The 25866-nt window shown below is 33.9% G+C and overlaps 1 protein-coding gene across 2 annotated transcripts in view; it reads right to left on the bottom strand.

Moving 5' to 3' along the window:
• Nucleotides 1–260: 260 nt before the first annotated feature.
• LOC143238610 (gamma-aminobutyric acid type B receptor subunit 2-like) overlaps nt 261–25866 on the bottom strand; it is a 149922-nt gene continuing 124316 nt past the window's right edge. The window contains exons 9-20 of one of the 2 annotated variants that reach the window (XR_013020667.1): nt 25259–25342; nt 21524–21677; nt 20613–20745; nt 18377–18484; nt 17521–17643; nt 15447–15557; nt 14917–15141; nt 8177–8335; nt 7198–7336; nt 3988–4078; nt 2128–2500; nt 261–1236 (exon numbers count right to left, since the gene is read on the bottom strand). Coding sequence is in view for 1 of the 2 variants with exons in the window: in XM_076478981.1 (XP_076335096.1) it covers nt 2419–2500; nt 3988–4078; nt 7198–7336; nt 8177–8335; nt 14917–15141; nt 15447–15557; nt 17521–17643; nt 18377–18484; nt 20613–20745; nt 21524–21677; nt 25259–25342 (1409 nt within the window). In the remaining variant the exon portion in view is untranslated. Of the gene's footprint in view, nt 1237–2126; nt 2501–3987; nt 4079–7197; nt 7337–8176; nt 8336–14916; nt 15142–15446; nt 15558–17520; nt 17644–18376; nt 18485–20612; nt 20746–21523; nt 21678–25258; nt 25343–25866 lie in introns of those variants that run through there. The other variant, XM_076478981.1, reaches the window with a different exon arrangement.

A 25866-nucleotide genomic window follows, 5' to 3' on the forward strand; every position in this document is an offset into this window, starting at 1 on the left:
GCTAGTCATCACCACCCACCGCCAACTGTTGGGCTACTTTTTACCAATGAATAGTGGGATTGGCCGTAACATTATAACGTCTCCACGGCTGAAAGGGCGAGCATGTTTGGTGCGATGGGGATTCGAACTTGCGACCCTCAGATTACGAGCGGAGTGCTTTAACCCACCTGGCTATGCAGGGCGCGTGTTTATGAAATCGACGAAAACCAACACCAAATAATTTACAAACACAGTTTATTATACGATTTCAATCAGCCTTATTTTTTTTTAAATATTCTTTGCTTGCCACCTTAAAAATACACTAAATGACAAATAATGTTACTTATTAAATTTGTGGTCAAAGGTATTACAAAACAGGTGTAATTAAAATCATACCAAAAATCCCGTTTTTCAAACATAAAGAAAGAAGACAACGTTTCGTACTTTGAAAGACTTTGCTGCGACGTGACACAGCGAGTTTCGTTTTGTTTCGTCGTTAAGTCCAAACTTGAAAAATTGTCCTGGGTACTTCGCATTGTTAATTATCAAAGTTTATTAATTTTTGCTTTCCACAAAGCAATTGTAATTCTGTTGATTTGTTTATTCTAGTAGATTAGTTTGATAGATTATAATTATTTGATCTTATATAAACCATATGACGGTCTAAAGTAAAACCATGCACTTAGAGCGTGCAAACACACATAATTAATAACAAGGACTAGAACACGGTGACATACCGATAGAGGACGCTGCTAATGGTATTTTTTTATAATCCGTTTTGTTATATCGGCAACCATACATTCCGAGTGTTGTCCAGAACGACGATCGAACCACAAATGTTAGTGTAATAAGCCCTGAAGCCTACCCCTGCCCCACTAAAACGAACTTTCTATAGAAGGTTTGATTAAAAACCTATAATAATGTAATCACTGTGATGTGCTAGACATTTCTGTCCTTCGTTGAAAACTTTGCTTTCCAAGTTTTATCATAAGTATTCTAAAATATCACATTTTACCGACGAATAAGGTGAGCATACTGTAGGGTCCGGTGAGGAACATATACTTGAAGGTTGGTATTCATTTATTACATGACTGTTACAGGGGAACAGTGGAGGCATTATACCACCATCCGTTTGATGAATGTGAATAACAGACACACGTGGATTTTCTACATTTGTCGCCGCTAGAGTGCGTAGTGTCCCAAGGCTTTTTGCTTTTTGCCTGTTATTTGTTTTATTTAGGCTTGAAGATTTTCTTCCTAGGAAAACAAAGACAAAAGTATCACTTTACGAGTAGACAGTGTACATGTGACCAACATGAATAATCTTATACATGTTGATGTATTAACATAACTGGTGATTCTATAAAATCATTAGTGAGAACCATGAAAAATCACAGTTATATTAAAGGTCATAAAGTCACTATCCTAAGATATACCACTGACAACTTCCTAAAGAAGGAAACGTGTGATGTTACTTCTACAATCAATAGGTAGATATTACAATAAGAGAAACCTGTACCATAGAGAATCACTACTGCTACAACCAACAGATAGGTATTATAGTAAAAGAGAAACCTGTACCATATAGAACCACTACTGCTACAATCAATAGATAGATATTACAATAAAAGAGAAACCTATACCATAGAGAACCACTACTGCTACAATCAATAACTAGATATTACAGTAAAAGAGAAACCTCTGCCATATAGAAGCACTGCTGCTACAATCATTAATTAAATATTATAATTATTGTGAAAGAGAACTTGTATCTTACAGAACCAGTACTGCTACAATCATATATGTATTACAGTAAAAGAGAAACCTTTACGAATGCTACTGAATATTCAGTTGATACATGGAATTAGCTTCAGATATAGATGATGATTAAAATACATTACATTTAATCAGATATGGATGATGACTAAAATACATTACATTTAATCAGATATGGATGATGACTAAAATACACTAAGTTTTACTGATACGTCAAAAAGAACAGTTTCACGCTGCTCAGATAGCCTTGTACAGGATGTTTTATAGTCAAGACAAAATTCAACACTTTGTTATAGCACTATAGTTTACTTTGTATTTGGTTTGAATGTTGTTGTTTTTATTTCAATTATACCTGTAATTTACGACACACACCTTTTCGGAACGACGCTAAATTCAGTTGCTCTAAGTCTTCATCACACGACGACGACAGCCCATTCACTATTGCCCTATGGTGGAAGTTTCTGATAGCTCGAGCGTACGAAGTGTCGTCAGACTCTACTGGGACGTCTTGTTCTATAGATGACGGATATTTCGGGGAGCTGGTTGATTCACTGCTGCATTCAGAGTCAGAATCCATGTGTTTAATTGTTTGGCTAACGTTTCGTGTTGCAGATAAGGGATGCATTTCCGTTACTGTAGTAGTTACGTCGTTTTCTTTAAACGTTATTTTTTGTCTTTATTTTGGAGATTACAGTATCTTTGTTTTGTTTCCTCTGTAGATGCCGTAATTTGTCCTTGGGAATTACTGAAATTCACAAAAATTAGAGAATGGTTGATGTTACAAGAAGTACACAAATAACTATAAAAGTCAGAGAATGGTTGGTGTTACAGGAAGTACAGAAATAACTATAAAAGTTGAAGAATGGTTGGTGTTACAGGAAGTACATAATTAACTATAAACTTTGGAGAATGACTGGTGTTGCAAGAAGTGCAAAAACAACAACATTTGAAGAACAGTACCCAGGTGGTGTAACGTTTTATTTGTTAAATCTTCAACTGGTAGTTCTATCAATTACAATAGAGAGACATGTTTCTACATTACAAATATTAGTGCTTATCCACCAGTCTCTTCTTCATCTGCAAGATGACCCCAAAGGCTACTGTAATCTGTTTCATAGTGTTCTAGTCTGACATCTATAGTTGCCATAAATTATAAATCTGTATAACGGAATTCTACAGGAGTGAAAATGGTTAAATTGACAGTTACGAAGTTCTAAAAACAAGTCAAATCAATTAATTAACTCTTTTTATTATTTCACGAGTGTATTCGTAAGGGTTATATTTAATTATGTATATATAACGAGTATGGTATGCGCATACAATTATGAAATCTAACAACTCTATAGAAATCCCCATTGTATTAAAAAGACAATATTGTGTAACCCCTTTCGTGATTGTCTTGTAACTTTATATCTATTTTGCGAGTAGTTAGGCTCAGACATTAGGCCTAAGCGTAACAAAAGAGTTTCTACAAGGTGAGAAAAAGAGGTAGTAATTTACAAAAAAGAAAAATGGAAAATAATTTGTAATACATTTAACCTATGGTGATCACATTACTTTTGATTTCCCTCCTCCCAGCTATATATGTACGACACACCGGTATTTGAAGTTTTCCTCATTTTTAAATCAATTGCTTTAGTTTGGAAATTGTTTATAATATGTGATGAAACTTTGCAACATTTATGAACTTCTACTACGGTGTTACAAAACTGGTCTTCAAAGAAGAACATCGTAACTTAATGTCAGAAAATAAATTGTTGCTTTGTTATTGATGAAAGAATATTTGATCTAATTTATCATCAAATATAATGAATTAGGTAATTACAACCAGATAAAAGAACAGAGTGGTTGGTAAGGATTATACTAAATGAGCCAATAACTGGTAAAACAAAGTAGCATGGCTTGTGTACGGATGCAGATTCTGATATATTTTAAGATGTGTCGTTTCTTGTAGCAAGGCCACAGTGGGTTACCTATTGTGTCCACCAAAGGGTATCGAATCCCTGATCATAGCATTGTAAATCCGAAGACTCACTGCTGTCCCTACCGGGAGACAAAAAGGGGGAGCAATTATTCTGACTTCTTTTACCTCTTTATCTGAATTTTCTGACTTTTCAGGTTAAAGGTTTTTGCGTAATAATAAACAAATTCAAGATTATAACATTTCTAAGTTTCATCGCCAGTTAGAATGCAGGTTAAAATTTTGAAATGTTTTAACTAGTTTTATGTTACCATAATAAAGAATGCTGCGACACGTCCTCCTTGATATACTGGAATGTTGGACTACAAGAATCATCTTCTTTAATCAAGCAAGGTCTGACCACTGAAATACAAAAACACGAACAGGTGCATAAAAGTTCCTTAAGGTCTTATAATGAATTTACACAATTTACTCATAATATTTTAGTTATATCACATCTGACCACAATGTTACTAGTTATGTAAGCTTTATAATCACCACAATGCAGTAAAACATATCATTTCAAGAACAGTTGGTATAAATCGCTTAATTAAATACAAACATAACACCAACTTTGTTTAAATAGGCCTAACTTTATAATTCAAACAGCATTCGCATTCATTACACGAGATGTCTGATCATTACAAAACAACATCCTAGTTTCTTTACACTAGGCCTAACTATACAATTCAAACAACACACAACATTCATTACACGAGTTCTCTGATCACCAAAAACAACGTACTAGCTTCGTTACAATAGGCCTAACTATACTGTATAATAAACATAACGCATTCATCATGCGAGTTTTCTGATTACCACAAAACAACATCCTAGTTTATTTACAATAGGCCTAACTTTGCATTCAAACAACATACCACATTCATTACACGTGAAAAATACCATTTTAATCAAAATTATCAGAGAGTACTCCAGAAGGGTCCATGAGTCACGTCCGAAATTTGTATGATTTATGAAATAATAAATATTTTTCGTTAATATTTGTGTTCAAACATTAGCGTTGTTAACATCTCCCACTGACATCTTCTGTGTTACACTGGGTAAAAACATGGCAAAGGCTAAAAAGTTGAGAGACTTTGAACGGGGCAGCATTGTCGAGCTGCAAAAGCAAGGTCTCTCTCAACGTGCTATCGCTAGTGAGATTGGGCGTAGTAAAACTGCTGTTGCAAATTTCTTAAAAGACCCTGAGGGATACCGAATGAGAATTTAACGTGGTCGGCCCAAGAAAATTTTGCCGGCGTTGAGCAGAAGGATTCGACGGATTGTCCGGCAAAACACCAGCCGATCGTCAAACCAGATTAAGGCCCTTACGGACGCAGAATGCAGCTAAGGAACAATAAGACGGCATCTACGAGAAAAAGGCTTTAAAAACCGTAAACGTCTTCAAAGGCCGCCTCCTTTCACACCACAAAACAGCTCAGTTAAACTTTGCTGAGAAGCATCACACATGGGACGTAGAAAAGTGGATGAAAGTTTTGTTCTCTGATGAGAAAAAATTCAACCTGGATGGTTCATATGGTTTCCAACGTTACTGGCACGATAAGGATATCCTGCCGGAGACATTTTCTACACGACACAGTGGAGGAGGTTCCATCATGATCTGGGTGCTTTCGCTCATGGAACAATGGAGATTCAGGTTTTACAGGGGCGTCAAACAGCAGCTGGCTACATTGGCATATTGGAGAGAGCACCCTTGTTGATTGAAGGTCCTCGCTTGAGTGGAAATGACTGGATCTTTCAGCAGGACAACGCTGCAATCCACAATGTCCGCAGGACAAAGGACTATTTCATGGAGAATAACGTAATTCTTTTGGACCATCCAGCGTGTTCGCCCGAACTGAACCCCATTGAAAATGTTTGGGGGGTGGATGGCAAGGGAAGTCTGGCTTAGTAAGTTCTCGTGCATTTGTAAAATGGGCCTACGTTTGTCACTTCCTATAATTTTCGTTAAGTCAAACTTGCCGACACTATCATAGAGTCGGTAGAATTTGTATATAGGGATGGTTGAGGTACTTACACTGAATACATGAATGCTAAACAGTTGATAGTGACAGATAGTTTAACTTTTAAAAAAAACGATTTCCGTTTACTTTCATTTGTTTCTCTACTACCAAAAAGCTCTAAATCAAGAAATAAATCGTCGCTAAAAATAAGATACCAAACCAGAAATTGACCAAACCGCCACACTGTTCACCTTACTTCTAATTTCAGTCGAGACAAATCCACTTTATATGCTTATGGTCAGTGCACGATGTCATTGCTTAGTCGTAGTAACTAGTGGTACTTTTTAAATCATAATTCTTGTGTAAACGAATTTACTATTATCCCTTGAAGTAAGTTTTTTTATATAGAACTCTGATGTTCCTTTAAATGTACAAAAAATTAGCAGCCAGTAATAGATGAATATTAGATGATTTGACTCGTAGAATACTCAATGCATGGTACACTATTCAATCGTTGTTAATTCCTATATCATGAATGAAGTGAAGGAGTAAGAAAAAACCAATACATACAATAGTAACTTTTATTACACAAATTTATAGAATACTCTAACTTTCAGTAAAGAAAAAAGTCACAAAACAAGTAATAAAACATTTTGTGAATATAAGAATAGCAATGACAAAAAAACTGCAAACAAGAATACAAGGATGATGCAACTATGCATAGATCATCTCTTGCTACGAAGTAGATCGAATTGACCGACCTCATAAACATTTTGTACTCGATTGACAAGATAATAATTAGCGCTGCCCCATTATAACTATATGTTTTTATTTAAGTTCGTAATATGCTCACTGTACTGTGCTCACGGAAAGTATCGAACCTAAAAATTAGCTTTCAAAACCCTTAAATTTACCATGCTAATACCCGTTATTTATCAAGTGAAGTTCAAAATCGACAAGTGTTTATGAGCATAAATAATATGTTTTAAGAGAGGCCACTATGATCCCTTTTTTTTAAAAGGTTTCCAGTTGTTATTCCAAAAATTCAAAATAAAAATGTACGTCAAATTTAACGCCACTAGGGAAAGCTCTTTTAGTTTTAATATCAAAGCTACAGAAACATTCTACGAGGTTTTACCGACCTTGTAATAACGTTTCACACGTGCTCTCAGCCGAAGAAGAAGAGTTTTCAGGAATTGAAGTTATAGGGTGTTTCTTGATATGCTCACTGTACTGTGCTCACGGAAAGTATCGAACCTAAAAGTTAGCTTTCAAAACCCTTAAATTTACCATGCTAATACCCGTTATTTATCAAGTGAAGTTCAAAATCGACAAGTGTTTATGAGCATAAATAATATGTTTTAAGAGAGGCTACTATGATCCCTTTTTTTAAAAAGGTTTCCAGTTGTTATTCCAAAAATTCAAAATAAAAATGTACGTCAAATTTAACGCCACTAGGGAAAGCTCTTTTAGTTTTAATATCAAAGCTACAGAAACATTCTACGAGGTTTTACCGACCTTGTAATAACGTTTCACACGTGCTCTCAGCCGAAGAAGAAGAGTTTTCAGGAATTGAAGTTATAGGGTGTTTCTTGATAATCAATGGTTCTTTAATTTCTTTGAGTTGAAGCATTAAACCATGCAATTCAATAGATTTCTGGAAGACGAACAAATCAATAAAGGCTAATCAGTTAGGCTAATAGATAAATCATCAAACAGTTTAGTAATGCTTATATTGAGGATGCTGACTTGTTAAATCACTAGAAATATTGATGTGGTAAATCAACTTAACAATTTTTACCAATCATATATCTTTAACACTTATTAAAGCACTTTTACTTCAACAAATAAAAAAAATACAACCTCCACACGAATAACTGCATGTAAAACCATATGTACCTCATTTAAGCTGTAACATATTCTCTATTTAAAGTAAAACTCTTAAACAGATGATAAGGAAGTCTAACTTGTACAGATAATCTAAGTTACTGCGCTGTCACTAAAGTGGTCATCTCATTTATAACACTGAATTTTAACGGACGCAAGTTAGTTTATTTCTTTATCGAATGTCGCACAAAGTTGCTCGAGGACTATCTACTCTAGCCATTCCAATTTATAAGTAAAAGGGATAGCAGCTATTCAATAACATCAAACACCATTTTTAGGCTACTCTTTACTAACAAAAAGTGGGATTGACCGTCACTTATGGTATCTCATTAGATGAAGGGGCGCGTTCCATGATGTTATTCGGCCCCGTGATATTTTGGGGAGGTACAGGTAGTTAATCAACAAACCGTTAGATATAGACATACATACGTCATCCACTGTATTTACTAATGAGCCAGAAGTAACTCAAGCGACTTCTAGCTTAATAAAATTGCGTGAAAAATATTTTGAATAATTTGAAGCCAGACTCTGAAATCTAGAGTTAATTATTTCGCGGAATTCCCTGAGAGTGGCTATTCTGTTGAAAGTGAATGATGGTAACTTCAAGTACCTCGTTCAGTATCTGTTTCTGTCTGTACACTTGACCTTCAAGAGCTTTAACTTTATTATGTATTTTTTCCTCCAGATTCCTGCTTGAATCCTTGAAGGGCTTCATCGTGGCTCGGGCTCTTTTATCTCCAGCATCAGTGTTACGTCGTAAGTCTACAAGCTGAGGTTGTGAAAAACAAAAATGATTAAATTTTAAGCTATAACACCATCACACGTTCAATATCTATATAGTATAATTGTATACCAACGTAACTAGTAGAATAAAGTTTAGCTGTTTCTTTGCTTCCAGTGCAAATGGAGATAGAGTATCTATCTTTGTTAGACAAGAACAAAGGCATTTGTGGGACTGACCGTCACATATAACGCCTCCACGGCTATTAGGGCGAGCATGTTTGGTGATAGGATTTGAACCGATGATCCTCAAATTACTTGTCCAGTATCCTGTTACTTATTATACGTTCGTTATTCCGGACAAGTCTTCGATTTATTATGCTACGCATGTTAACATATTACTATTTCAAATAACCGGAAATTCAAATTTAGAAGTTAATAACAAATGTTAATATGTATCAAAGTTATGTTATTTAACAACAAGATTGATACCATCTCCTTTTTATACACAAATATATTTTAATGTACAAACATAAGAACAATATAATTTATAATAACATTATTACTAATAGTTATTACAAATGATGGTTTATATACAAGAGTTTACAAGCTTACAAACAATACTGAGTTTTATATCCGGTCTAGAATTGAATATTTTATTGACGAGCCAAGTCGTTCATTAAATTAATTCTCAGTTAATGATGTTACATTTTACATAATCCAGCTAGGCTTGATTGGCCTCACACTGCTACAGTTTCAGTTCTTACCGATGGGAGTATTTAATGTCTTTGTAGAAATACTAACGTCCGAAGTAATTCACTAATATTGAATAGTTTGTAATGTTCGAAATCTATAAACGTTCCTGGTCCAGTTCTGTAGTTTACCGATTTATAGCTGTTAATCACAATTATAGCTTCCTAGGCTTATATACTCGCTGTAGCTGTTCAAGTACTATATCTTGTTTGTCCCTTAGCGCGTCGGTTTTTATATACCAATCACGCAAGATTCTATAATTTTCAACAACATTCTCGTCAAACAAGTGCTGTTGCTTTTTACATTCAAGATCGTTTTACAAATTTCGAGAACAAATGGGACTAGCGCAATACATAGTCAATAATGTACGTCACAAGCAAAGAGAAAACTATAATGAAACAAGCGTAGGTACTAAAATAAATGTACAACGGTAAATACATTACAGTACTAACTAACTAGTCCTCATGTTAACAAAAGAATGAGCTGTTAAAACTTTATTTCTTATGTGATTACTTTGCGTAAAAACTATGTGCATATATACATCGTATTTCATATAACGCTTGAAATAACGTTGTCGTTGTTCTAGCGTGAAACTACACAATTGGTTATTTAAGATTTGTCAGTGGAGGGGAATCGAACCCAAAATTTTAGCGTTTGTTTATTGAATTTCGTGCAAAGCTACTCCAGAATTTTGGGTGCTGGCTGTCTAATTTTAAATGACAGACTATAGGGAAAGCAGTTAGTTAATACAACACATTGTCAACGCTTGGGCTATTCTAATTGAATAGTGGGATAGACTGGTATGGGTATTAACACTTTTATTGATAAGCAGAGAACAACGTTTCGACCTTCCTAGGTCATATTCAGGTTAAGAGAGAGAGAATTTTTGCAACTGACCATTGCCGGACACATGTATTAGGGACGGAGTATAAACGGGTACGGGATTGTAAGGGGAGTTGCGGTTGGATGTTAGGTTATTAATTGGTATAGTTATAAAGGTGTTCCTTTATATTGGTTTAATTCTGGTTTTAGTTGCTGTATAAGTAGAGCTTCTTTGATTTTGCGTTTGTTTATATTTGTTTCTCTACTTAGTATATGGGAGTTTTCTACGGTTATGTTGTGTTTATTTGATTTGCCAAAAACGTGTAAAGGTGTTTTTCGTGTTCTTTGAATCTAATTTCCATTTTTCTACTTGTTTCTCCAATATAGAAGTCATGGCAGTTGTTGCATTACATCTTATAAATTATGTTGGTTTTGTGTTTGTCGGTGTAGTTTTTACATAGTATTGACTTTAGTTTTGTACCTGGTTTCTGAATAAATTTGGTGTTTACTGAAAAGTTATGTTTTAAGTTTTTTCCAAATGTTGGTTGTTTTGTCGCTGATATCTGGAACATAGGGTATGCACCAGTGTAAGGCTTTGTAGTCTGTTGTATCTTGAGATTTATTGTTGTTTGTTTGTTGATGGGCGAGGTGTGTGTGTATAATTTGTGGTTGTGTATATTTGGTTTCTTAATATGTTGAGTTTTTATTTTGTCTAATGTGCTGAGTTCCAGGGAATGTATAATCCGATATGGGTGATTTTTTTGTGGATTTCTGTTTTAAATTGTGTATCAGCTCTAATGATCTTGAGGTTAAGAAATGCTACACAAACCGAAAACATCAATAAAACAACCACCAGAAAGAAGAAGACAACAATTCCACCGACAACCAACAACCTATCTTTCCAGGTAGAACTGTAAACATCTATTTCCTCGAATCACCTCAAAACAGTACCTTAAACAACCTTTTCAAAGAATTTTCACACAAAACTAGCGACATAATTTCACAGAAATCTAAAAAATAACCTCACTCAAAAATATATTAATTCTATAAAAAACTTAAAACAAGACAACAACGTCAAAATTCTAAAAGCAGATAAAGGCAATACTGTAGTTATAATGAACACAAATGAATACATTCAAAGAAATGAATATCTTATCAAATACAAATGAATTTAAACTACTAGACACAAATCCAACAAAAACACGTGAAAACCAGTTAAACAAAATGCTACTACAAATGAAAAAAACCAACACAATCTCAGAAAATATTTATTCTTACCTACGAAAGACGTACTCACGTACTCCACGACTATACGGCAGCCAACAAACCTCACAGACCTGATTGTCCACTACGACCTATAATGTCGACCTACGAATCATTTAACTGCAACCTCGGAAAATGTATAGTGTGGGCATTTTGTAAACATATAACATTAGCCGGCTCCTTTTTCAAAGACTCTTTCAACTTTAAATATATTCTTATTCAATTAAATCAAAAACCCTTATTGGCCAGTTTGATGTAATCTCCCTCTTCATAGACGTCTCAACCACTGAATCCTACAAGACAGCTTTAGAACTTTATATCCAACACCCCAATCTATTGATACACATCCCCAGTAACCAATTAGCAAACCTTATAGAATTCACTATAACCAAAAGTAACTTTATGTTCAATGACCAAAACTACCTACAAATAAATGGTCTAAGTATGGGGAATCTCGTGTCGCCAGTTCTAGTCAACATTTTTAAGATACAGATTGAATCTCAAGCGATCAATTCAGCCTTACACCCACCACTATAGTGGTACAGGTATAATGATGATACAATTGCTGGATTCACATCTACAGAATATACACTTAGTTTTCTCAATCACGTTAACACGATACACCCTAACATTAAAGTTCACATGTGACTAGGAAAAACTAACCAAATAGCATTTGTTAACCTCAAGATCACAAGAACCAATACATAATTCAAAACAGAAATCCACAGAAACGTCACCCACACTTTATTACACATTCCCTGGTACTCAGCACATGAAACAAAACAAAAAATCAACATATTAAGAAACTAAATAAACACAACCACAAAACTATGATCATCCGATAGTATTAACGATGAAATCAACAAAATAAAACAACACTTCATCAACATCAACAAATTTTCTCAAAAAACCGTTGAAAAAATTATACGCACACACCTAGATAAACAAAAAACAAAGAACAATAAATCTCAAGATGCAGCAGACTACAAAGCCTTACATTGGTGCATACCCTATGTTCCAGACATCAGCGAAAAAACAAACCAACATTTGAAAAAAAACTTAAAACACAACATTCCAGTAACCATAGGGCTGGCATGGCCAAGTGTGTTAAGGCGTTCGACTCGAGGGTCGCGGGTTCGAATCCAGGTCGCACCAAACATGCTCGCCCTTTCAGCCGTGGGGGCGTTATAATGTGACGATCAATCCCACTATCCGTTGGTGAAAGAGTATCCCAAGAGTTGGCGGTGGGTGGTGATGACTAGCTGCCTTCTCTCTAGTCTTACACTGCTAAATTAAGGACGGCTAGCACAGATAGCCCACGAGTAGCTTTGTGTGAAATTCAAAAAACAAACAAACACACAATCAAACAAACCAGTAAACACCAAATTTATTCAGAAACCAGGTACAAAACTAAAGTCAATGCTATATAAAAACTACACCGACAAATACAACACCAACATAATTTATAAGATATAATGCAACAACTGCCATGACTTCTATATTGGAGAAACAAACAGAAAAATGGAAACTAGATTCAAATAACAAAAAGAAAAACACCTTCACACGTTTTTGACAAATCAAATAAACACAACATAACCGTAGAAAACTCCCATATACTAAGTAGAGAAACAAATATAAACAAACACAAAATAAAAGAAGCCCTACTTATACAGCAACTAAAACCAGAATTAAACCAATATAAAGGAACACCTTTATAACTATACCAATTAATAACCTAACATCCAACCGCAACGCCCCTTACAATCCCGTACCCGTTTATACTCCGTTCCTGTACATGTGTCCGGCAATGGTCAGTTGCAACAATTCTTTCTTAACCTAAATATGACCTAGGAAGATCGAAACGTTGTTCTCTGCTTATCAATAAAAGTGTTAATACCCATACCAGTCGTTCTGAGGTACATTTTTATTTCAAGTGAGTTTCTTGTCATCAAGAGTGGATAGACCCTCACTTTATCATGCCCTCTCGGCTGAAAGGGGAACATTTTCGATTATGAGATTCAAACCTGTGGCCCGCAGGTTGAGTTCTGAGTAACATAACAAATAGACTATGTAGGATGCAGCGGTTTGAAGTGCAACCGAATCATTTTCTTTTTTTAAAATAGTTGACATTACTTTATTCAATACTATGAATGTTGCAATTACGGTTCAGTGATTACACAAATACAATATATAGATTTATATTTTTTGTCCGTTGTAATAACATAACAGAAATAACTAGGAATTTTTAAGCCACTGCTAATAAAAATCAGTTAATATTTTTACATTCCAAGTGTAACGAAAAGATGCGGTAATACGATTTATTTGTCAAAACTCTGTAATTTTTCCCACCATGTTTGTCTCGTTAAATGGCCTGGTGGTTAGAGTAGTCGACTTGCAATCTAACGATTATGGGTTCGAATCCAACCACAGAGTATGTACGTTATAATGTGACTATTAGTCCCTCTATTCGTTGATAAAGAGTAGTCCAAGATTTGGGGGTGAGTGATGCTGATTAACTCCCTGCCTTTTGTCACTTGTAAAAAAGAATCTAGAATCAAACAAACGTGATTGGATATAAAGCGAGGAGGCTTCGTTAAGTTGTTAGAAGTGTAAGTTTCCGTCGAGTTATTGAAAACGTACGCAATAACTTTTTGTCAGTTCTACAGGTGGCGCAGTTTCTCAACTACTGCTTTTCAATTTGTACGAAAGTAATAAACTGGATATGCAGTGTTTCTTATTGTAAAACGTCTCCCACTGGAACAGCGATAATTCTTTGAATTTACAACGCTAAAATCAGGGTTTCGATTCCCTTCGGTGGATACAACAGATAGGCCGATGTGGATTTGCTATAAGACAACACACACCTATTGTAAAACATGCCACACAGGGGCCACGTTAAAATCTTTATGAAACATTTTCTTTCCATGCAGAGCGCTCTGATGATTGATATAAAGTCCCCACTACGCATATGTAAAGAGTACTGGTAATAAACCAATCAATTCTAACTTTTTTTTATTGGGCTTAGAAGGAGTTATTTTAACTTTTCGAAGTTTCAAAAACATCTACCTGCTTGCTAAGTGTTGGTGCTAAAGCAACTGGCGGCAGAAACCTAATTTAAGGCGTGAGTTTACATCGTTCCTGGAATAACATTGGTCATTGGGAGTTAGTCCTACTGTTGTGACTAAAACAAAGTGGTGTCATTTTACCTTTAGACGTGAGACACGTACAATGTTTCTAGTTTAGTACTTACAGTAAAATCACGTTATTTCCTGGTGCTATTCTAATAACAAGATTTGAATTACACAGAATATTTATCATGAGAGTACTTACAAAAATACAGTGATTTTGACACAAAATGATTATATCTGTAAAATCAAACAGATGATTTATTAAACCGTTGGACATCACGAATTTTATAAACAGGTAATTAAAGCTCTATATGTTTTTTTCACAATATAGCACAGAGCCAATAATTTTGAACTCGTATATAAAAGGAAGAGAAAGAGTCAATAGCCTTCTCCGCTAACTTTCGAGCTTCTGACAAACTCACCAGTAACCTTTGGGCTCTTTTAGTCTGTCTGATACTGAGATTTCACTGTAACTCTTTTAAAGCACCTACGACCCCAAAATTTCGATTTTGCAACAATAGGTAGCAAACTATAGAACCCCAGATTCACAGTCTGGGCACGTTAATTATAGTAGCCACTCCCGATACCCAAAAAAGTCCAAACAGTACCTTAAGAAATTAGTGTAAAACGTGCAGACAGTCATCTAGTCTCTGAAGGCACTTACCTTGGGTACAAATACGAGGCACAACGTTGTAGTGGAACAAAAGATGATGAAGACAGATATTATAATAAATGCTGCATCTTGTTGGTCCCTTAAGACAAACGAGATGGCAGCACCGACAACACACATGATGACCACATTATATACGCTCATCCCGACATATTTGGAGTCGTTTAACGCAGGAATACTGACATGTCGTGTTTCCCAGGCTAGAAAACAGCCAAACGCCTGAAAAACAAAGTCAACAAACACTGCTAGAAATTAGCATTCCAGCAAGACATTCCTGTAAATATATAAATACACGTTTTCGAAAGCGGTAGTTTCTACTGTTTTCCTTTGAATTTGATTGAAAGTAAAATTGTAATTGAAGCACTGTAGACACTAATTGAAAAGTAAAAAACAAAACCTAAAGAGACTGTGTGCTTTAATTAACTTTATTTAATAAAAAACGTTCAAGTTATTTTACCTAACAGAAGACACCAGTTCTTTCAAATTTGGTTTTTTATGGGCATAACCCACTTAAAATCACATACCATCAAAAGACCTTTGTAGGCATAAATTGATCCCAGAAAAATGGTCATTTTTTCACTTTGACAGAACTCCATTTCTGGGATAATAACCACATCTTTCTTCTTGGGTGACGGCTAATGAATGAAAGAGAAAATCATTTCAATTCTGATGAACTTTTCAATTTTCTAAAATTATTAATGTGATCATAAGATGTGGTTCTAACCAATCTAATAGTGAGACTGTACCCCACAGCAGACATTTCTAACAACGTTTAGTGAGGTATGAAAAACTATTCATGAAAACAATTCCTGACATCGATATTTCTTTACTTATGGGAGGATATTTCATATACTTTGTGAAAGCGTACAATTGTATCGTCGAACACACTACGTGTTAACCGTGTTGTAAACCACCTTCACCCATTTTGTGCTAACGTTTAATTATATTGTTGTTTGTAGTTGATTCAACATTGGTTACTTCCGTATAAGTTTCTAGTCCTGCTGTCAACTTTGTGTAATTACAGTGCTACAACAGTCGTGGAATAAACTTTGTGTAGTTACAATATTACAACAGTCGTGGAATAAACTTTGTTTAGTTATAGTATTACAACAGTCGTGATATAAACTTTGTTTAGTTACAGAGCTTCAACAGTCGCGGCATGTATATATAAGTTTATAAAACATAAACGAAATCTCTGTATGTAATGATATACTTAGACTGTCTTTATAAAAGGAAAAAAAACTCCAGTAAAAGCACTTTCTCACACTAAATGCATATTATTTTAAGGATAAAAAGACCCATGAAGTAGAAGTTTGGCCACTGACCAAAAAGAACTTCCATCAGGAAGCAGTTGTAATTTTATTTGGTAGAAGACCAGCTTTAACCATTTCTTTATCATTCTACTTACTGGTACACAGAAGACCGTTGGTACAAAGTACAGTTTAGAAGAGTGAACTGTGTTTGACATAGAAGGAAGCACACGTTGACTGAACAAGTAATGGATCCAGACAGAGAATAGAAACGAGATGAACACGACGGCTATCATTCATCTAAACAGCTTGTAATGACACTTCTAACTGTCGATATATATCGGTATTTACAGCTGGTTTCTGTCTTCTGTTGGTTCTTATTGTTGTTTCTAGTTTATTAAAAAAATAGTCACGAGAGGTCTTTGACCTCTATATTTATTGGTTAACAGAATGTGTCCTTATAATATTTAAAATAAAAATAAAACGATTAATTATGGTATAGTATTTGACTAATGATCTAATATACTGTAAGTTTGTTATGTTTTAAACTCTCTTTATGTGTATTATATTAAGGCTATTCTTTTTTGAAGTGTTTTTCAGTGTACGTTTTTATATTCAGTGCATGAAAATATAACAAGAGGAGAATCATTCTCTTGAAAATAACTGCTTGGATCAAATATTTAAATAAGTAAGAAAACAAACACCTGAATGTCTGTTCATAATAAACTAGTCAATTTAAACACTTGCTACTTGCAGTATTGTGATGTATGAAAAACGTGTCTGTTCATAATAAACTAGTCAATTTAAACACTTGCTACTTGCAGTATTGTGATGTATGAAAAACGTGTCTGTTCATAATAAACTAGTCAATTTAAACACTTGCTACTTGCAGTATTGTGATGTATGAAAAACATATCTGTTCATAATAAACTAGTCAATTTAAACACTTGCTACTTGCAGTATTGTGATGTATGAAAAACGTGTCTGTTCATAATAAGCTAACCAATTTAGCCAGTTGTTACTTCAAGCATCATAATGCATGACACATCACTAGACGTATGTTAATAATAAAATAGCCAGTTTAACCAGTTGGTACTTCGATACCACCATACATGACCATTAAAATTAAAATAAGAATGTATTAACATTAATATTTTTTTACACCTGTTATGTAAACCACAACGAAACATTATACCCCATCTGAACATTTTTGTTTCGCTAACAATTTTCGAACTATAGTGTTAGATCTTTTTTTAAATTTCTGTGGCGTCGGGTTTTTGTTTTCTTTAGTTTATAAAAACGGCTTTTACGAAAAACTCTGTAAGAATTAACGTCCTGTTGTTCTTACCATTGGAGGGCCGAGACTGGTTCTTCGGTAAAATGGATCAAAAATCTGCCAGGTGGTTAAGATGGCGACGTCAATGATCATCAAAACACCAACGACCATGAAGAGTTTGTAATCCTTGATTGCCTGTGGAGAAAGAGCTGGGGATATTAACAAAGATAAGTAACAAATCTCTATAATCAACGTCTAGTAATCTAATGAAAGGGAAGTACATCACTTCCTAACACGTCAGTCCATATCTGAGTGTTTTGTAGGGTGTTACACACAAATTACTGTTGTGTGTGTGTTACAGTAAAATAGTGTGGTATGTATGTTGGAACTGTCACACTGTGGTATATCTATTACAGTAAGATAGTGTAGTGTGTTCCAAATGTTACGGTAAAATAGTGTGGTATGTGTATCTAACAATTGTTACAGTAAGATAGTGTAGTGTGTGTATTACAACTATTACAGTAAAGTACTGTAGTGGGTTTTACAATTGTTAAAATACTGCAGTGTGTGTTTCAACTGTTATGGTAGAATAGTGTAATGTGTGTGTATTACAACTATTACAGTGAGGTAATGTAGTGTGTGTTACAGTTGTTACAGTAAGGTAGTGTAGTGTGTGTTACAATTGTTATATAACACATTGTAGTGTGTTATTATTATTACAGTAAAGTGCTATAATGTTACAGATTTCACTATATCACAAGAAATAAAGCGACCTCTATATTTTAATAATTGGTGAATCGTTTCTATTACGTCAGTTGCTGACTAGATATCTTGGTTCTTTATGTTCTATGTAACATATAAGACTCAGTAAAGGAAAAGAAGATAAAAATGGCTAACAAATTTTGTTGGAACAGTAGCTAACACCTACTTTCTTGTTTAACTTGATGTCAGTAAAAATGGCATGGACTCTCCAGGTCTTACTAAACATGGAACCAAAGGCTAGAGTGAAACCCGACATCAGCACCCAAGCTCGTGCCTAGAAAACAGAATATGTTTTATACTTATTTAAAAAACGAATATTACACACACACACGCACATATACATGATCTCAAAAAATAACTTTATAAAATCTAAAAAAAAATTACTTTATTGTTATTTGAAGTAACCATAAAAATTGAATATAAGTGTAAGTGGTGGACTTCAAATTTCAGTTTTAATAATTACTGGACTTCTAACATTCGCTACAATTAATCTAATTCTGTATTTTGAGAAACTATTTTCCAACACAGCAGTATAGATTAATAAGACAGCATAACGAATCAGTTATACCTCTTCTTCAAGGTATTTTGATTTGTTATATGGTAGACTTTTGTTTTCAAACATCACCAGAGATGAAATTTTAAAGTGATTAAACCTACCAATCCAATACTCTGGGAAAGTTCGGTTTAAAATTACTTTGACAATTCGAGCAAAGTGGTTGGCGCTCCATCCTATTGGAAGACAGCTCTTTGTAAGAAACACTGCACAACAAAGTTTTTGCTTCTTGAACACTGTTGGGTGTTCCTTATAGATTTTTGGCTACTTATCACGAAACACACATCCAAATTTGCCCATCACGTACCGTTTTATTGAAATCTTCAGTTTCACCAGGACATGCTACAATGGAAAAACGATATCAGGGCAACTGAAATCCGTTAATGCTTGCTGACTACTGTTGGACACTGCAACGTGATGTACCGGGCATTTAATACAAACGAAAATCAGGAGCAAAACACTTTTAATTATGTTGAACTTAAGAGCGTGTTAGAAACATAAACGCAATTAAATGCGTTATTGCCGGTAAACAGTTAACTGTCTATTTCTCAGAGTTCCTACGTGATGAAACAAAACCAAAACTATATTTGTTCATACCCACCAGGTACCTGTCACAATCAGCAAAAACTTTTCAGGAAGCAAAACTTTTCAAAAAAATTGTTGTGCAGTGTAATCAGGAGTTTCTAGAGTTATGGAACAAATAACTCTTGTAGTATGTGTTGTTACGATTTTCTAGTAACAGTTAGTTTGTCAAATGAAGAACAAACCTAAGATTACTATGACAACACAAAACGTACAAACTTACTGCTGGTATTTATATTCATTTTTTGTTGTTATCTCAAATAACTAAGCTATTCAACTTTAGTTTTGTAATAGTCGTTTCCGGATACCCTGTATATATTTTTTCCAAGTTTATCTGAAAAACATTCATGCCTTAAAAAATTAGAAACTCAAATATTACTTAAAAATAATGTAATTAAAAACCTCTTCTCATACTTTAATTAAAATGTTTGAATGAAAGCCAATCCATTATACACCTTGCAGCATACGGTCGGCCATTGGAAACGTGTTATAAACTTTATAGGAAAGTTTAGAATGAGACCGAAAAAGTCTCTTTTATCCCCAAAAATGAAACTAACAAAAACGTTTTTGTATGTTATTCCCTTTAACTCATCCGCAATTTTGAAGGCTTGTAATGATAGAGTTCCAGACTAGATTCCCGCGATAGATACAGTGCTTTACTAGGTGGTTAATTTAATTAATTGCATGGCTTCACAGTGGGCATGCGTGAGGTTCACAATAATTATAAATTCAATTAACAAAATAACTTTCTGCTAAATGTATTAACAATCAGAAACAGGAAAAAATTCGAACCCAGATTAGAGCCAGTCTCAGTTTACATATAACAGTAACTTCTAAAGCATATAATCTGTTTATTCTGAATTCCGTTTTGAAAAATTTGAATCAAGGTGTTTTTATAGAGGTACACTTATTTTTAAGGGTATCACAAAGTTCTGTAGGATAAACAGTGAGTCCAGTCGAGATTCGAAGCCGCGAAACACCTCTAAAGTTTTCTGATAGCCCACACTTCCTCAGTGGTTTATACGAATTTAGTCTTAGCTAAGTTGAATTTAAATGTAAATGGCAGAAGTTTCTTACTGTACTTCTCGCTATTCTGTTTTCACTGGAACTCGACAAATTAAAGCCTTTGTACTTTTTTTGGCTTTCCTTCTCGTATGTTTTTTCTTGTAAGCTTCACATTTAAGAGAATCAAACACTGGACAATAACTGGTAGGACGTTTTATCTTTACTACAGATAGTTGTAAAGTAAAACAATAATCTTACATACAGCACATATATAGGGGAAATTCTTCTCGCTGGTGAGTCCACTGTCCATACCCAGTAAGATGACACTGGTATAAGTCAACATGCAGCCGATGATAATGAGGTTGTTCAGATATGGACTTGACATCTTGATGTTCCTAAAACAGAGTTACTGGACTTAGTTTACCGGTTTAACATTGGCATCTTGATATTCCTGTATCACAGTTATTGAATTTGATTAATTAGTTGTTATAGGAAAAGATAATAATAAGTTAACAAGGATGTAAACTGAATAATATAGAATAATAAAGTTGTAAAATTTATGTAAGATGTATTTTAAATATCCATAAATAGGTTAATTGTGAAGAAAACAATCAAACACGTTATACGTAAACTATACGGTTCACTGATACAAGAGACATAGGCTTCTTCCTTCTTTTCCATCATTCAGGCATATAAAATGATTTAACTTGGTGACAAGAGTAGACTAGGCCTAATATTTAGTTCAGGCCAAGTTTTACAAAGTGCGTGTTTAATGTCAAGAAGGGAGAGATTAAACTTAATGTTTTACCTAAATTACACTGTAGCCCATCTATAGAGCTAATAATACATAAAGTATTCATCAACTTAATTTTGAGTTTAGTAATTTCCTTACTGAGTATTGTACCGCCATATGGCGAGGATTTTTGAGTCCAAGTTGTTAAACCTCAATCGGATCACCAGATTATGGAACTTTATCTTTCTATTCCTATCTAATATTCACTAAGATAAAATTCTTCATTTTTATGTAATTTGTGTTTGGCCATCGTGGTAGCGACACGAGCGTTTTTGTCTTGTTTTTTACATATAAACAGTGAGAAAATACAATATATAAACAGTGAGGGAATATTGTCGTGAAATGAATATATTAATTAACCATTTATAAAATTCACATACCTGTGGTTTCGATAGCGGATATTAACTATTAGAAATACGCTGGCTAGCAAGATCCCCAGGATCGAGAAGGTAGCCAAAAGTGAATAGACTGTGACGCTTATTCTTGTCCTTTCGATCACAATCAAAGTCCTATCCATAGGAGGGTCTGTATCACCTAATGCAAAATAACAAGGAAATAATATTACTGAAGCTAGCAATGAAATACTTTATTGTTTACCGTGATGGAGTGATGCCCCTTGGTAACAAAGTTATTACTGAACCCAACAATGACATACTCTGTTGTCTACTATGAGGGAGTGATGCTCCTTGGTAACAACGTTATTACTGAACCCAACAATGACATACTCTGTTGTCTACTATGAGGGAGTGATGCTCCTTGGTAACAACGTTATTACTGAACCCAACAATGACATACTCTGTTGTCTACTATGAGGGAGTGATGCCCATTGGTAACAACGCTATTAATGAGCCCAACAATGACACACTCTGTTGTCTACTATGAGGGAGTGATGCCCCTTGGTAACAACGCTATTACTGAACCCAGTAATGCCATACCTTATAGTCAATAATGGAAGACGGTATGTTGTAGAAACATAATAACGGCGACATTATTATTGAAGTCACTGAGACAATTTTCAGTACTGATACAAACTGGTCATGAATACCGTTATAGATATGATTGAAAACAATGTCCACAGCTCTTTAAAAGTTCCCTCATAAGAATTAATAGAGGATTGGACAACTAATACAGCCTGCCCACAGGTTGGCTCAAGTTTTCTAGAAGTATTATTTAAATGTGTGAAATGATAAATAAATTCAGTGCACCTGATTAAGGTTTTTTATAAATGAAAATTGTTAACGTTTTCTTAAGAGAAAAACTATTCTTGTTTTAAATTAACGTTTTCAGATAACTTTAAAATAAAACTATAAAATCTTAAAAAATTTTGTTGAACTAAATGAGTTAAGTTCATTCCATTAATCTTAAACTCATCAGATTTATTAATATAAATCCATTAGATGATGACTCTTCGCCGTCTTTCGTTTTTAAATCATAACTTCAAATATTCTGAAAAAAATGAAATATAATACGCATTTATTATATACTGACTTTATATAGTTTCAACTTTTTATACTTGAATGGAAATTAACAGTTTTTTTAAAAGATGCAACGTCATTGAAAAACATATAAAGTCAGTATATAATAAGTATGTATTATAATTCATTTAATAATTTAGAAATATAGCTGTGGTGACAACATCTAACATATGGTATAATTTTACGAAGATGACTGGTGACAACAACTAACATATGGTATAATTTAGAAAGATAACTGTGGTGACAACAACTAACATATGGTATAATTTTAGAAATATAGCTGTGGTGACAACAACTAACATATGGTATAATTATAGAAAGATAACTGTGATAACAACAACCAAGATAGGTTATAATTTTAGAAAGATAACTGTGGTAACAACAACCAACCTAGGTTATAATTTTAGAAAGATAACTGTGGTAACAACAACCAACCTAGGTTATAATTTTAGAAAGATAACTCTGGTAATAACAACCAGCATAGGGTATAATCTTAGAAAGATATCTGTGCTAACAACAATCAACATAGGTTATAATTATTATTAATTAATATTATTTAAATATATAACCGTGGTAACAAGAACCAACATAGAGTGTAATTTTGGAAGGTAACTTTTGTGATAGCAACCAACATTGGGGATAATCTTAAAAACACAACTGTGGTGATAGCATTCAAAAAGCGTTTGGTATATACTGTCTCATTAATTATCTTTAAAACACAGGTGAAACCGTAGTCATGAGAACAGCTTAACGAGTAGTGAAATCAGTAGATGTTTAAACCCACGGTATCATTGTTTCTTTGAAATGTTCTAAAATTGAAATAACTTTTGTATTTCTGTCATATTGCGCGAATTTAGTTTTATGACAATAATCGTTTGCTAATTTATAAGTATGATTTAGTAGTTTTGCATCAGGTCAGTCTGAGAAACAGCTACCATAAAAGTTTAAACAGGAAAAGAAATGAATTTTGAGAACAACAAAGCAGATCAAACAGAAGTGCCTAAAATGGTTATATCAGAATGGAGGATGCATTAACGTAGATGAAGTGTAAGACGGTTCCAGTAAACGACATGATCACCAGTGATGTTTTGAAAGCAGTTGGAACTAAAACATTAAGTTTTATAAATTATTTAACAAAACATTAGTGTTAAAAAAGATACTAAATAGGCCAAGAGCATTTTTCTATATAAGAAGGGAGACACACAAGATATAAATAATTAGTGTCCCATGAGCCTCTTATTTCACTTTTATGAACTATTTTGGACGAACGCCAATAAAGAGAACAAGCAAGCTTTAGGACAGATTTCTCAACAACAGATCGTTTACATGTAACTAAACCAAATACAAGAAAATCAAATGAAAACAACTTCATTTATATGTGGGATTTATATATTATAACGAACCATTTGACTTTGTAGAACACAGTGCAATATTAAACACTTAACTACAAGAGGGTTCAGTGTAACGTAAATCGAAATCTTAAGAGACATATTCAGAGAAAACAACAAAAACATATCCTGTTAAAGAAATACTATCAGTGACAAAGATAGAGAGAGGAGTGAGACAGGGTGATCCAATACCTCTGAAACTTTGCAAGAAGTATTCAGACAAACTTAGTTAGAGAATGAAGATATAAAAATAGATGATGAGACATTAACAGATCTGAGGTTTGTAGAAGACGTAGCTCTCTTTAGAAATTTAACAAAAAAGATGGAAGCCATGTTAAACTGTTTGAATGGCAGTAATAAGAAAGAATTAAAAATACAAGAGGGAAAAACCAAATATATAAACAACTCTCATGACACAGATACCATTAAAAACCAAATATATAAACAATTATCATGACACAGATACCATTAAAAACCAAATATATAAACAACTATCATGATACAGATACCATTAAAAACCAAATATATAAACAACTATCATGACACAGATACCATTAAAAACCAAATATATAAACAACTATCATGATACAGACACCATTAAAAACCAAATATATAAACAACTATCATGACACAGATACCATTAAAATTAAGAATGAAGAAATAGAGAAAGTGTTACAAACCTTGGAACAAACCTCCAAAATGAGAACCGTAACACGGAAAGAAATTATGGTAAGAACAAAGGCAACATGGCGATGTTTTGGAAAGTACAAATAAATTATACAGGATCAAGATATCTCCATTAGTTTGAAGAAACAGATCATGGATCAATGTATGCTACCAAGCTTAACATATGGTGGTCAAACCTGGGCGCTAAGAAAAGGAATAAGGAAAAAGATAAAACCACACAAAGAAATATGGAAAAAATACTTCATATAATATTACAAGACGGATGGAAAAATGACAGAGTAAGACATATGACAAATATAATAGATGTTGTAAGGTTCATTCTAAGAATTAAATAAAAATGGATTGGGCATATAGCAAGGTGTTCCGATAATAAGTGGACATAAAGAACAGTGGAATGGAAAGACTAGGATAGGAAAAAGATAAGATGGAAGGATGGTATATTAGCGGAAGCAGAAATCAGATGGACACGGTATAAAAAGAATAGGAAGTACTGGACTGATGTGACTGAAAACTACATCCAACGAGGGATGACTGCAGCTTATATAGATAGACAGACAGATCTTACCTCTCCATGTGATTGATGTTCCCTTACTTAGGTCCAGTTTGTCTTCAATAGAATCAAACTCACCAATTTTCACCTCACTTCCTCCTTGTATACATGAAAAAAACAAGAAGTAAAAACATGTACTCAAAACTTTGTAATAGATTGTAAGCTATAGGAAACCACGTTTAAGCATTATAACACGGTTCTACAAATAATATTTAAAAAACCGGAATATTTTGACTGACCAGTATTTTAAACAACATTTTACACAACTGAAACCTATTGAATGACCAACTCGTGAACCAATACAACTAAGCCTTATTGGCAAGCTATGAAATAAACACAGAACGTGTAAAACAAAAATAAAACACGCTTTGATTCCTAATGTATTGTTTTGTGTAAATATTTATTCTTCTTTCACCAAGAAATCTGTAAGAAAAAAATCTAAGAAATTAGTTTCAAAAAGTACTATTATGAACTTGTTGTCAAACAGTTAAACACTCTCATCATGATTGTAAGAATAACATTAATTCAGTATTTATTAAACTCGGTAAACCTGAGGAAGTAGTGATTTAGGATCCTAGTTTGGAACAGCTTTGATTAAACAACAGGAAATTAAATAATGTTTT

The sequence above is a fragment of the Tachypleus tridentatus genome, chromosome 13 (genome assembly GCF_004210375.1).
Source record: "Tachypleus tridentatus isolate NWPU-2018 chromosome 13, ASM421037v1, whole genome shotgun sequence".
Lineage (NCBI taxonomy): Eukaryota > Metazoa > Arthropoda > Merostomata > Xiphosura > Limulidae > Tachypleus > Tachypleus tridentatus.